At 37.2% G+C, this 15,750-nt stretch overlaps 1 protein-coding gene across 1 annotated transcript in view; it reads right to left on the reverse strand.

Moving 5' to 3' along the window:
- Nucleotides 1-799: 799 nt before the first annotated feature.
- The window catches only part of LOC139976108 (protein Wnt-4-like), a 31,589-nt gene continuing 16,638 nt past the window's right edge, over nt 800-15,750 (reverse strand). Inside the window, exons 3-6 of the mRNA XM_071984547.1 lie at nt 10,140-10,414; nt 5,620-5,736; nt 5,076-5,225; nt 800-4,574 (exon numbers count right to left, since the gene is read on the reverse strand). Of these exons, the coding sequence (XP_071840648.1) occupies nt 4,374-4,574; nt 5,076-5,225; nt 5,620-5,736; nt 10,140-10,414 (743 nt within the window). The 3' untranslated portion in view covers nt 800-4,373. The remainder of the gene's footprint in view (nt 4,575-5,075; nt 5,226-5,619; nt 5,737-10,139; nt 10,415-15,750) is intronic.

Here is a 15,750-nt window from a genome sequence, read left to right on the forward strand (position 1 = left end):
CGATTTAAACTGGTATATGTCGATTTCAGTTGATAGAAGTCAATTTAAGCTGCTGGAAACTGGTATATAAGTCGAAGGAAATTGGTATAGGCCATGTCGATTAATATCGGTATAAGTCGATTCCCCACGATTTAAGCTGATGGCCCGCCATAGACAGCCTGGTATTGATTTATGTTTGTGGGTACAACATGGACTGATATGAGTGTGTTTTAATGGTCTATACAACATATCAGTTGTATAAGTGTGTGTCTCTTAAAGACATTGAAGACTCGCCCAAACAGCGTGCCGCCATCTTTGAAAGTAAACTTTCCGTTGCTTTTCTCATGTCGCTACAAAATGCAGACAGTAATGAGACGTGATACCTTGTTATCTTTAGCTGGACCTGAGATGTCCATCGCTGTATCGTTTGTACACTATGCTATGCGTATTGACCGCAGCTGTATGTACTGACTGTATACTAGTGTCTAATTACCGACGGTAGCAAACTGTGTGTGTATTTTCCGGGATCGATAGTGGTGTCAAACACTTCTGTTACACCTCATTCGAAACTAGGTCAGATTACCGGCATTAGACGTTTCTTTTTGCGCGAGTCTCCACACCCTTTAACGTCATACATTACGTACGTGCTCAAATCTGTAACAAGGGCCGGCCAAATCACGTAGGTTAACAGATACATTTAAGAAGGGTGGGTGGCAGGGGTCGTGTTGGAAGGGGGAAGGGTGTACTTTCTGTTGTGGCGCTATATACCTGTCATAAATATTCTGACAATAAAATGACGACACACAAAACAAATATCATCTTAATTTCCGTCAGAAAATTTAATGTTTGCTCCAATATTACAATGATCTCCCTTTTCATAGCGCTTTTTTGTTATAAAGAATTTAAATTGAATTATTCGAAATATATAACAGTTGAGTGTAAAATATGTTAAATATGGATAATCGAAAGTTAACTTAAAATAGAGCTTTACTTCTCGGCAACGTATGAAATTCTTCTGAAATGGAGTAACCGTAACTTTATTCCTCAATCTATGTAAGTTAGATATAGAATACCATAAAATTAAAAATTACTTTTATAAATTCTCTTCTACATTCTCCGAAGATTGAATTCACTCTTCAGAGTAGAAAGAATTCCCCCGATCTGCACCAAGAAAAAAAAATGCACTGTGCATTTAAGAATTGAAATCATTTCTCGTGAAAAGAATTGAATTCACTTTTCATGACAAAAATGAATTTTACTCTGCATGAAAGTATTTGATACACTCCTATGAAAATAGATATTCACTCATAATGTAAAAATTAATGTTTCGATAGTCCATCTAAGTTAGTTCTTTTTCTTTCAAATATCTCAGTCCTTTTTAAAGTGTGATGACTGTTTGGTTTGCTCCTTTAAGGTTAAATTGTCGATGATGTGGGTTCCTCCGTCTAGGCCTAAATTTAAAGGTTAATCCATTGTTTGGTAGATTTTGTAAACTGAACAGGAAAAGTTTGATTAACTCCATACAAAACTCACGGAGCATCAATGGATGATATTCAACATCCCTTGTCAATAACACCATCAATATTTTGTCTTTACCGAGCTTTTTTATTTTGTTATCTAACGAGTTTTTTTATTCTTTCTTTTTTTGTCGTTGTTGCTCTGTGTTTCCATTTGTTTTTCTTACCTGTTTTATTTTCTTATTTATTAACTTACTTTCTTATTTGCCGGACACACTTTATTGTTATAAGCAAATACCAAAAATTAAGATATTTGTCTTCAAATTTATTATTTGTCTTAATAACTGGGTATAGTCAATTGATGGCCTACATTGTTGTCGGATTTCTAGCATTAATAGTAATAATAAAGGATTAAAAAAAATCTCAACAATTTTGTTTAAATGATCATATCTAAGAGAAATAATAGTACTATAGAAATTCAAACCAGAAAACCAGAAACATGTTACCAGCGATCAACAACCTATATCACACTTACGTTTTCTGTAGGCACACATTATGAGCAATATTTACCGTCACCCTAAGCGTTTATATTTGATATATATATATTTTTTTTTTAAATAGTCATTTTGGAGCAGACGTATATGTTAGGACAGTATATGTCTAACATGTTTTTTCTTCCCCCTATCTGAATTACAACAACATTTCTAAGGGACGTGTTGTGGCCATAATAGTACAAACCATCAGGTATTAGGTGGCAGATAGCAAATACCACTTGAACACGTCCATATCTGCTGTGCTGACATCCGAATGTGTTGGATTTAGTGTGTAAATCAAAGTGTGTGGCTATTAAATGAGTTACACTAGCGTGTACAATCGTTTTGTCAAGGTACATCAGATGTACATTTCGAAAGTGCGCACTCTATTTTAAAATAATTCGCATCCTGGCAACGTCTGAACTTCTTGCCGTATACTATAAAGGTAAACTTTCATATACGTGTTTGTGATATTATTGGAATAGTCAGGGTATTACTGTGATATCACAATAAAATACAGACATTAAAGCTCAAATGAATATTTACTTAAAAAAGTATTGTCAGTTGCGTTTTCTATCAATGAGATTTATTCACAAAGAAAAGTAGGCTAATTACCTTTCATTATTCTCTTTGACATAAATCATCGTTATTTTCCGTAACGCATTAGACTTCTTAAACAATCTATTTAATGTGATTTTTTTAATTATATTATTTTAGTTTTTTTTTTCTTTTTAATATTAACCTCTCCTTCAAATTCTTGCTTTTCGTTTACTAGCCTTTATTTAAATTTTATGCATGCTGATAGTTTAGATGCAAATTTATATATCTTTTCATACAAGCATGTATTTACACTCTGTGAGACATAATAGGGTTGTAATTTAAATTTAAATTCATGTCTCATATTACCGGATTAAAAACTAAATAGTAATAATAAAAATAAAAAATAAAAAACTTTATATAGTATTAACAGGTCATATAGTAATGATAGCATACTAAACATATTTCACAAGTCATCAAATTTAAAATTTACTTTGTTTGTGACTTTCGAAAGGACGGAATGACGTAGAAGACTTCCGGTCTAACAAGTTGCCAATTTACGATGACAACGTCAAATTAAATCGATAATGCGACTAACATGAACATTCGCCTATACCTTCATATTTTTTGTTTGTTTTTTGTTACGAGGTTGATTAAATCTTCATATCGCGTGACCTGACCCAGAAGAAACATACGCATGCGCAGTAGAAATCAAGTAACGGCGTATACAGGTTAAACGCCAACAATTTGTATTTGAATTTTCGAAATTGATTCTTACCTTGTGTTAGTGAATGTCCGGTTCATCTTAATAATATCATTGAGTCGCTACAAATAGGCTAAAACCGTGACGACTCAGTTTTAGACGAAGTTTAAAGTTACCATCGTTCTGTAACTCAAATGTCAATAGATAATAATATTTATATTTATATTTCAAAAATTTTAACTGTACAGAGCGTGAAATTTATACAGCGACAGACTCTACAAATTGGAAACGATTTGCGGTGGAATCGATCTCAGGGGTGACTTTTATTTGAACTTCTCAATAGGCACACCTACACAATAGGCACAGTAGTACTATACACCTCGTTCTACCATTAATAATATCTATGTGATCAGCTATATCCAAGACTAGCTGCATATAAATCGCCTTCTTTTTAACCGGTATTGCCTCGAACATTAATCATCACACAATTGCTAATCTTTTCAAATGTTATGGCTAAAGTACGTTTACACCCTCTAACTTATTCTAAAAAAAGTCATCCAAGATAGAACCTAAGCGCGAAAATCCAGACAACTTGATCCGTTCTCAACCGCAGTACCATGCAGTCACGGTAATGTAACCGTGTTGCGTCAAGTGAAGTACCACGGCTGGGTCCCTTCGAAAGTATTAAGATGCTGCACGTGATTTTGGTTAAAGTACGTTTAAAAAGTGAAAGGTTCTCACCCTCTTAAGGATTCCCTAACACTGCCAAATTACAGAATAAATCGCCGCAATAAGGTAGACTGTAAATTGATTTTCTAACTTACAACATGGGTGCCCATTACCTGATTTTCTAGCATATTTGGGGTCACCTTACCGATGACCTTTGAACCCTATGACGTACAGGATAATTCATTCCTTCAATGGAGTATCGGTTGCATACGATGACTCTCTCTCTCTCCGCCCTTACATCATCTCAGTCTTAGTCCATGGGAAGGTTTTATTGCGCACGCGTAATGCCTTTACGTCACGTTTAATTTGCATGGCACGGGTTTTACTTCATTTGCATAATCACCGGGCACACGATAGATGCATGTATATGACCGGTTGTGTATATCGTCACCAGAGGGACGACCTCTACAGGGCGATTACGCATGACGTCACATCTCATTTACATGTGTGGATTTCGACAGTTCTTGTACATTGCTTGCATTTAACGTAACAACACCAGTGAAATTTACAGCTGCATCGCTCAGTAATTGTTTCAATCTTAGTGTTATAGCCACGCCCACAGCATAACAGTTCACACCCATCGATGGCCTTGGAATCTTTATTACAAGTTCTGTTCTCGGTACCGAGAGATCCGATCTGAAATGGAATAAGACAATGCGAGATACATGTCATTAATTAAAATGTCATTAAGAACATCTCACCGTGTAAAGTATAAAACGTCCACTTTATTCCAATTCGAGGTGGACTTTACACCAAGTAAATGTGAACGTGTCCTTCTGTACTTATATAGACAACTACGTGAAGTGTAAAATAGATGACATCGCTACCCCCAAATGGACTTCGCATTTTGGTCAAATGAACAGCCACGTTATGTTAATTTTACGGCCACGTCACTCTTTACTTCCACGTTACGTCATATGTTCATGCGCCTAAAAATGGCGGTAAAATTAGTATTCAATACACTTTAAGCCTACGTGATATCTCTCCAATATAGCCTAATATCCTACCTTTATGTATATAGACACTGCACCACGACACTATATATGCCTATACAGTACAAGTGTGAATCACCACGGTAACAAACGAACAAAAACAAAAACAGCATATCATACGTTGGTTGCTCGTAATTATACTTACAGCTAAATTCCTTTCGCAAAAGTCGGGTGAGCCTTGCAAGTAAACCAAATCGGCATTAGTATGTGGCTTGTAGTTAGGGTTAACTGGTACCAGCTGGCGACGAGAACTCACTCTTCTTTGGGCTACCTCTGTGGCGCCATCGAATTTTTCCTGAGAGAGTAAAACAAAGAATGACGTCAGTGGCTTATTGAATGACGATTGGCTTAGATGGTATAAATATTGGCGAAAATGAAAATGATTTTGTGTAAAAGATGTTGTAGCGGATAGCAAAGTGGACTTTCGAGTGGTAGAGCTCGAGACGTTTCATTAGTGTTCTTAAAACAAGAATTCTGCGATTAGTGTTAACTAAAAATATTTTATTCTATTCCGAAATACTGCCCTCCAATTTAGAATCGCGTTTTGTTTCCCATCTCGGAGTGTTTGCGCGTGCACAATAGATGGGGGAAGGGGTGTGGGATTGGAGGAAGGGAAGAGGGGAGGGGAAGAGGAGAACTTTCAAAATGAACTATGACAAAAGAATGCAAATATTATATTGTGAACCAACCTTAAGAAGAGCTCCAACTTTTCTAAATGATGGCATTGACTTCCAGCAAAACTTGACCTCGCAGGAACCAGACACTCCGTGACACTTGCACTCAATCTTTATGTTCTCTTCGATCGCCTGCGAATGATACATTAATAAATGTAATGAAATGAAAAGGAGCAATTGGGACAGTTCATTTTGCGATTTGCATAAGTGTTTTCGATACGAGTACAATACGGCCCTACGGGTACAGATTCAATACAAGTCTGCGTGACTCCCCGTATTTCTGAAAACCTCCATATTGTTGTGCATGCATGCATTCACACCATTGGTAATCCTTGCAGCCCGCATCATCTGATCGTAGCAGAGTATGAAAACTGACAGAACCGGCATCAATGCGGAGAATCACAACAGGTAGAATACTGCAGGAAACCTCACAATATACCGTGTAACAATACTTGGATATAACTTGCAGGCTGGTAACCTAACAGGCCGCATCCACCAATTACCATCCATGTCAGCGCCTATAGTAATCTCATATGTCAGCCTCCGTGTCAACCTGTACTATCATACTTTATGTAAGCCTACATGACATCCTCGACGTCAGCCCCTCCATTATCAGCCTCGCTGTCAGCCTCCATTATCAGCCTCCATTATCAGCCTCGATGTCAACCTCCATTATCAGCCTCGTTGTCAGCCTCCATTATCAGCCTCGGTGTTAGCCTCCATTATCAGCCTCTAGCCCGTCAACCTTCACATTAGCTTTCATTTCGGCCTCAATGGCAGCCTTCATTGTCAACCTGCATGTCAGTCTTCAGCCAGCATTCATGTCGGCATCTACCGTATATCAGTCTCAATTTCAGCCTATATTTCAGCCTTTATCTCAGCCTCTATGTCAGCCTCCATTTCAGCCTCTTTGCAAGCCGTCAGGCCAGCCTCCATTTCAGCCTCTGTATGAGCCGTCATATCAGCCTCCATGTAAGCCTCTATCTCAGCCTACTGTACATGTCAGCTTCAATATCAGCCCTCTGTGTGAGCCGTCATATCAGCCTCAATGTCAGCTCCAATATCCGCCTCTGTGTGAGGCGTCATATCAGCCTCCGGCCGCCATATTCGACTCCATGTAAGCCTCTATCTCAGCCTCCATGTCAGCTTCAATATCAGCCCTCTGTGTGAGGCGTCATATCAGCCTCCGTGAGCCTTTCTCTCAGCCTCCACATCAACCTATATCTCAGCCTCTATGCCAACCTTCATGCGCTTCTACGCCAGCTAGCTATCTCAGCCTCTACGATGAGCTTATTTTGACACAAGCTCAACTTTCATTCAACAACTCAATACATGCCATGAAAAAATGGAAGTGGTTTCGATGTAACAAAAAAAAGGAAGGTTCTTCCTTAAAATATCGTTTTCACAAATTCTTACAGATAATTGATACGTCCTCGTTAATTTCTTTCAATCCTTTCTCCTGGGACTTGGTTTATGTCAAAGAATAAGGCGTAAAATATGAGTCACCACTCAAACTAATTTAAAGCGGAATCTTACACATGTAGAGTTTCTTGGAAAATATTTCACTTAAATGATTTATAGTCAAGACAATGCCAAAACTGGGTGTGCTTTCACAAAAAAAGATTGGAGTTAATGTTAAACCGTAGAAACTATTCTAGTGAACCATCCCATCTGGTGCAACATTGTAGTGAGTCACTTTGGCTTTCATGATCCTCAAGCGAATGAATCTATGACTGAAAATGATTCAGAAAGAAAACACCATGCTACTGCAGCTAAAACTAAGTCCCGCCGAACCGGGCTGTTAAATATTTTATGAATGTTTTAAATTTTGTTTTTGAAATATGAATCTAAGAAGTTGGTGTTCACCTTTCGTGGAAATTGTCGCAATGTCACTACAAATTGATGATGTATACCGCAACATATCTAAGGATGAAATTTTAAGATCGTTCTTCCATTTTGTTTTCGAAGAAATGCCGCAAGGTATACCGAATAAACGAAAATTGCAATGCAGTAAATATTTACTTCATATCATAGCATATTTATAACCATTTGGTCGTACACATTTTTTTATATATAATTTTACTAGAGACGTGGTAAATTGTGGGAGGTATAGTTGTTTTTATGATAGGTGTTACCAATTTAACCTTTCTGCAATTCCAATAATCAAAATAACGGCCGAAGGGTTGCAAACCAATCACACAGTGGTTACTCCTTACATATTTCAACAACACCCTAACAACACACTTTTAAGCCTTTGTTGAGAGTTTTTTTTACATAAATATGTTGTTTATAATTTTCTGACATTTCTTTGTGTTTCATATTTTTCAATCCCTTTAAAATCAGAAGAATAATCGGTGTTTTGGTAAATTGAAAGAAAGTTTGACATTTAGGTCACTGTAATCATTGTGTTGATGTTTGTTATAAATTCACTGAAGGATAAATTTCGATGAGGGAAATATCTCCCCCTTAACCCCCTACCCCCCCCCCTCTCTCTCGCTATTTCAGTAACGATAAAAAGAAAACCTAACGAATACGGCATACTTCAGTTACCCTCGGCCTTTTAGTATGTCCAGAATGCTCCGAATTCCTTTCGAAGAATACGACCACCACCCACCACCCATCATACACCAAACAACACCCAACCCGTCACTACCGGACACACCCCTTCCCATTCACCCGTCATGTTGAATATTCATATTCTAGTTCGCTTCCAATCTCTACATGGATTTACATATATGCATATGCATGATCTTATTGCCATCCTTGTGTGAAGTATGCGTTAATCTACGCTGCAATCATTGGCAAAATTGTTCATAGTATAGGACAATATTAAATCAACAAACTATTCACATCTTTGCCAATTGCTCCTAAAATACTTCCAAATGGTTTGTATACAAGTGTACATACATGAATACACGATATGTACAATGCTAGGGCAATTCGCAAACAGTATCTCTCCATATACAGGCTGATCCCCCTCGAAAACTCATTTATCAATTTTCTGCGATTAATCAATTTTAGAGGTTTGCACTTGACAATCAACTAGTCAGTCGCTGGAAATCTCGTGAAGTGTGAAGATGATTTATAAGGTGTGGATGTCATCATTGAAATACCGTCTGCTCAGAATACATCCAGGTAGTGATATATTTCACCCAAGTTGTCAGTTCTTACACGTTGTCCCAATGACCTCAATAATATACACGTGACCCGGTTTGTCTGTTAAGTATAGACTGAGTCAAATTGTTGTAAAATAGTTGGTACAATTGAGAAAACGATCATTTTAATACGTATTTGAAATATTTTTTTCTCTGAGATAATATGCTCCTGTTTAATGGGATTGGACAACTGAAAGAACAATGCATCAAATTGTGACCTTTGTTTGAACCATTGTTAGTAATTTGACCTCCTCTTATTGTCTTTAAACTTTCATATTTCAGATTTAAACCATTCCTCACAGGGAAAGAAGTGGTAGTGGGGTGGTAGGGGGTTAGGGATGGGATGGGGTCCAGATATATTCTGCTTCTATATTGAAATGAATGGATGAATATTTAAAGGGGTTTAATTAGAAGCAAAGTTATTTCCTTTATCCCTAATTATATGTTGTATGTTTACTAGCTGAAGATTCAACCGGGGATAAAACGGTTTGTTTCGCCTAATGGGGGAAGCACTGTGATGTCTATATCATCTCTGCGAAACATGGGATCAGGGTGACCCCATCCATACAGCACCGACCCTTTCAGCGCAGGACTAGAACCACCTAAACACAAAATAGGCTAAGTGTTCTACTCAAAACCTATAATTTGCAACAAATGCATGGAAGAAAACGCGCATTGTGTCACGTATACGCGTTTCAATTTGTGACGTCTTTCGTGTGCAATTCATCCTAGATTGGATTGAGATAACCTTTGACAGGCATCGCGAATATATTTTGTCGTTTATTCAGTGGTCCATGATATATATTTATATATATATATATATATATATATATATATATATATATATATATATATATATATATGCGTGCGTGAAACCAAGGGTAGCAATATGGTGTAATTTGTATATCTTGTGTTATATGTGATATATATATATATATATATATATATATATATATATATATTTGGCACAAGAAAACGCCTTTGGATATGTGATTAATTATTTGCTTATACAAGTTTCATATTTTCTTGAAAATGATATGACTGAAGTGATACAAACATGATTAAAATGTTCATTTAAAGTTTCTACAGATTCATCATCTTGTAACTTTAGATATCATGCACATACACTCTTAACCAACTGTCCGAAATAAATTATATAAATATTCATGTCGCTCATGAATATTAATTTCTTAACGTCCCTTTTAATGAGTGAGATCATGATCGTCCACGGCGGTATTAGTTAATCGATAAACACTTGGAACTGTATTAATATCCACATTCTAATTTAGCCGTGAGTTGGTTAATATTCAAAGTTAAGTATAACATTGACTACTTGTAGCAAGCATATTAGTTCCTCTCAACTCACTTCAATAAACCTACCCTTCTTCCAGCTTCATTGTTATGTAAATTCATCAATCTTCTCTCGATGGAGACCCTCGACTTTGTTTCGCGAGCATCTACAAACATCTTTGAAAATTGTACCCCATAAGCCACATTATCCGAGCATCCCGACCAGGTGAAACCGTCCGGGCTCGTCCCAGTTACAGTTCGATCACAGCCGCACTTGACGAGATCACCGCTACTGCAGGCACTCGTCACCGCATGAGCCACCCCTGCCGCTGTTACAGAACTCACGAATGCCGCCTCTCGCGTGCCTGTAAACCAAAAGATTCGATAAGAAAGTTAGAGAGAAGGATTAGAACGTAATTTTTTTTATCTTAATAGAATTATTGTACTGAATAATAATTGTTTGTCAATTATGTTACTTGAGTGTTCATTAATTTACAAAGTTACATTGCATTGAAAATAAACTATAACAATAGGAAGACTAGTAAATTAATAAGTTGGAAATAATCTGCAGGGCGTTATGTCTTTTGTTTTAAATTCAATTGTTCGTTAATTCCATTGTTTGTTTTGGGTTTTCTCTTTGGTCTTTTAATAACGAACATACAGGCTGAAACATTCTTGAAGAAAAAAAAAATCATTTTATGCACTTTCTAAATTTTGACGATTATCTCTGCATAGAAAATGCACATAATTCAAATCTGTCATATGGTGAAACAATTATAAATTCTGTTTGATTACCGGTCTTGAACATGCACCTAGTTGGGACATTTTAGTTGATAAAGTTCACTTTCATGTGATGCTTCAAAGCACTATTACTGACAGTATGAACAGTACGAATATTCATGTTTCTATTAGATGATAAAGGTTTGTAAACTGTTCGTACAGCTAATACAATGAAGTGCCTCATTAGCAGTGTGACATGAGAGAACAGTATAGAGTGGTATTAGCATCAGAATCAGGCTAGGAACTGTTTATACTGTCAGTAGGATTGCTTGGAAGCATGATATGAGAGTACAGTGTAGAGTGGTACTAGCATCAGAATCAGATAAAGGCTTTAGGAACTGTTTATAATGTCAGTACGAGTGCTTTGCAGCATGACACGAGAGGATAGTATACAGTGCTATTAGCATCGAAAATTGTTTCAACTGGCTAGTGATGGCCCTGGTCTTCATGAATATTTGTTTATTTTGTGTAACAGGGGAGTGTCGTCCTGTACAAGCTTGTATGCCAGCCGGCAGTGTAACTAATTGCAGCACAAAATGACACCCCCCCCCCACTCCCTTCAGTTGTTGTTCTCGAAGAGGGACACAAGGGAGGTTGACATGGCAAAGTGTATTGGTGGGAGAGGGTGGAGGGGGGGGGGGGTCTGCGTTGGACGTGTCATCTATTATTCTTACTACATCCGGTCGTCTGCCAGATATACACACACTTTGCTTACGGGTATGGCAAGCCATGTGGGACAAACACTGTATAATATATCCGCGTATTAATTGGAATATATCCGCGTATTAATTGGAATATATACGCGTATTAATTCGAACATACATGTGTTGTAGCCTACATGTGTAAAGTTTTGCTTTTTGAAGCGATCTCGCGAGCCCGCCAAAACATTTATCGTTGGTATATGTACACAGCAAGAGCGGAAATGTTTTTTCGTGTATATCCTAATTAATCCGTGCATTTATTGGATTTAATCCCCATATGTATTTTATTTAATACGTGTATATATTCGAATTAATACGTGTATATATTCGAATTAATACGCGGATATATTTAAGCCATATGATTGGCTAATAATATATACGCGTATATATTCCAATTAATACGCGTATAAATTCTAATTAATACGCGGATATATTATGCAGTGTTTGTCCCACATGGCTTGCCATATACGGGACATCCAAGTATTACCATTTTCCAAATCCCATAGTGATATCATACACATCTTTATAGGACAGGTATACCGTTATGCTAAATTTGTCTTGCAGATCAGTCGTTTGTTTCAGTGGCAGTCAACAATGAGGATCCCGTCATTCTCTGTTAATTTACGTCATTCAACGAGTCACGTCATACCGAAAGTACGTTCTTAATCTTTGACGACAAAAGAACGCAAACAAGGGACTATTGTTCATTCCCACAGTCAAACAGGTGAACTTATTTCCTTTCACCCAAGAGGACAATTTATTTCTCCGACCAAGGTACCTCTCTAATCACATTGATCTTCATCTATCAACATTGTCTTCAATTGATACATTAAAAAATATAAAATTGAGTTGTCAAGATGGCGTCTTCTTGGTCCTTGAATGAACCAATCAGATAACAGAGTTTGGTCCTCTGTGGAAATTTTCAGAATAAAGTATATAAAAACTAAATGAAAGCTATGTATCCGTCGAGGTTATAGAAGAATAACACCAACTAAGTTTTGACGGCCGTAAGCTGGAAATGGTATGCGGATAAGAGTTTGTTCTTCAAGGTCCAACCAACTGATTTTTTACGTAGAATCAAGTTTACTTTGAAATGTTCTCCGAAGTGATGGTTACGTTTAAAAAAAAAAACAATTACCTCCAATTTGGGGTTCTGAGTATCAAACTGGTGTTCGTGCTTTTAAAGGTTAATTTACGTACCTATTTTAGCTTATAACAATTCTTCATATTTTTTGTATAGCACTAGGCTACAGGCTGGAGCCGGAAGAGGGGAAGGGTAGGGAGGGGGCCTGAAGAGGGGGTGGAGAGTAGTGCCTCCTCCGTCGAAAAAAATTCTCATCTTTTAATATACAAATGTCGGGAAAATAATGAAAATAATATCACCATTTGGCATTTAAGCCCCTTCACTAATACCAAATTTTCTAAAGAGTAGGAGACGGACATAAGCCAACACTCGTCCCCCTACCTACCCCACCCCTCCCACCCAAAAAAATGAAATCAAGCTATGGACCGACTCGGCTTGCAAGTAGAGAAAAATCATTGAAAAGAACATTAATGTCTAATCGTATAATGTAGGGCCCATGCAGCGCGTTAGGCGGGTGGGATAGCCACAAGAATGTTCACGGCAATGATCTTCATTGGCGCCATCACGCCCCCTCCACCGATCTTACATCTGCAGTTCTAATATGTAGAGTACTTGAATAAGATATATATCTCCGAGGCTAAGGGCGTGATATGCATAACACTTGCATTCAGGCAGGCTAAAATAACAGATATATTCACGTCGTCATACCCCGCTTCATATTTTTATTGCCTCTCAAATGAAAATAAACTATGACAACTATTACTGTATAAGCATCATGATGGAAGCAACAATTTCCCCTTTAAAATATGACTTTACGATGCCACTGGAAACCCCATAACTTCTTTATGAACACACAAAAGAGAGGTGGAGAGAGAGAGAGAGAGAGAGGGGAAAAAAAATAATAAAATCGTTTTTCATTAATAGACATTTTTATGACTACACGATACCCCAATATATTTTGTTTCTGAGGTGAAAGTTGCCAGTTTAATGATATAAGGGATGGAAAGGGTATACATGATTATATGTGTCAGAAGGGTAAATAGACAATCGTGTTATACTTGTTCTCGTGATATCGTGCCATGAATTACGACTTGTAACTTTTTTTTTATGGATTAACTTCCAGATAAATAAAGAATCAATCAAACCAAGTTTTTGATTTGTATGTTGTAGAGTTTAGTTAAACCAATTGTCACAGGGGTACTAGATGATAAGGGGGGGGGGGGGGTATGGAGGTTATAATTTACACCACGTGAAGGCAAGGGCATTTCTTCATTATGTTCGATGACACATTAAAACATGACAAATGACGGCTAAGGGGGTGACGTTTGTGAGAATGAATGGATAAAGTATGAATTACTATACCAACCAGGAAGCTAATTCAAATAAAGTTTGTCTGTAGCATAACAAAACAATTTGTACTTTGCTCAACGTGAGGTCAAAAGTTTAAAAAATATGTTTTAAGTAAAAAAAAACCAAAACCCCAGATGTAATGCATCAGCATTGTAAGACGTAAAATCTTAGAGAAACAAAAGCATTCTTATTAGTCGCCAATTTTCCGACTTTTCATCAAAGCTACAGAAAAACATAGGCTTCTCCAAATAAAAGCCATTGTTTTTTCATCAAATTAAGTTAATCAACACCCCACCGATCTTCTGAATGTTCAACCAAATTAACATTTTGTAAAAAAAATCTACACAGTTATTGAAGTTCTCAAATGTGAAACAATTCTCTAAACTGTTTCAGTATAGGCTTATATAACCTATAGGTGTCTCAGTTTGATGCACTACAATGATCAATTATGAATTGAATGGTGGTCGTGGTGGGTGTTGGTGTGTGTGTTACGGAGCACTACCCTCCTCAAACAACCCCAATCCCCCTTTCCACCATCCCCCTCAAAAAAGTAATAATAATGAAAGTTTAATACGCTTAAAAAGTTTGATCTTCTTCTTCGGTCACAATCGCCCTTTGAGGGATGCGCTACAGATTAAAGTTTCATGTTTTCACGCAAAATGAGCCCTCACCGTTCCAAACAATCCCATTATCGAATAAGTTTTTTTTCGGAGAATATAATAATATGGCGGGTGATCAGGTGACCTATTCGATGTTCCATAATCTTGTAATATTGTTTACTGTTGACCGTAGCAGCCAAACATCATGCTAGCTTCAACATCGCTGCCAGTTTGTATAGGCCTATATCCTCTATGAAATTCCCCACTCCCTGTAAGAGTCCTAAAAGTGGTAAATTATTTCTTCATAATAAAAGTTTCACGTCAAAAAAGAGAAAATTTTCTCGTGTTAAGGTTGTCTATATAAAATGTTGGGAAATTGGACAATGGCCACCTGTTAGCTCGTAATTACTTCAAATGCAGGTTACACCTGTTACAAGGTAACATGATAAAGCGCCACTTAGTATGGGACAACGCCATCCAGTTGTCCTTTTAGCACATTGAAACACCAAATTGAGTACGTACGTGTGGCTCGCAAAAGGTATTAAATCGCAGCCAACGAAAAAAGAAAAGAAAAGATTCTTGACAAATTTTAACGCGACACTTAACCTCCTATCAACATTGCATGTTCACTAATTGAATGTGATGCGCCCGCCGGGAGAGTTGCGTTTCCGGGTTTTTTTACCAACCAAAAATGTCACAGAAAAATAAAATGGAAAGGGTTGTAGACAAAAGACAGTGCATGGCGCATGCGTTGTCACATTCAAACAAAATACAATTGAATATATACAATAATCTTTTTCCCAGCAACTCAGTATTTAGGGTAAGCGTTAAATGTGGGCGGTAGCCAGGTATATACGATATTGTAAAAGTGCATGATAGCATTTTAAATGATTTTCCGGTGGCATGGGTAATGTTACATATTCAACGCGGTATACTTGAAAACTTCTACTCAACATATTGCCCCCTTACTGGAAGTATCGTCGCCTGAATGTAACCCATTTTGACCCGCCTTACTAACTCAAGGACGTAGATCACAGTGGGTGGTATGTGACGTCATCATGGCAGTTATTCTTCAAACGCTTTACATTCCTGTGCTTTTTTGTTGATTTATCCTTGAAATGTCATACTTTGGAAAGTTAACACTTATAGCTGAAAAAGTTCTCTAGGAAATTTTGGGAAATTTTAAT

Source organism: Apostichopus japonicus, chromosome 11, assembly GCF_037975245.1.
Source record: "Apostichopus japonicus isolate 1M-3 chromosome 11, ASM3797524v1, whole genome shotgun sequence".
Taxonomy (NCBI): Eukaryota; Metazoa; Echinodermata; class Holothuroidea; order Aspidochirotida; family Stichopodidae; genus Apostichopus; species Apostichopus japonicus.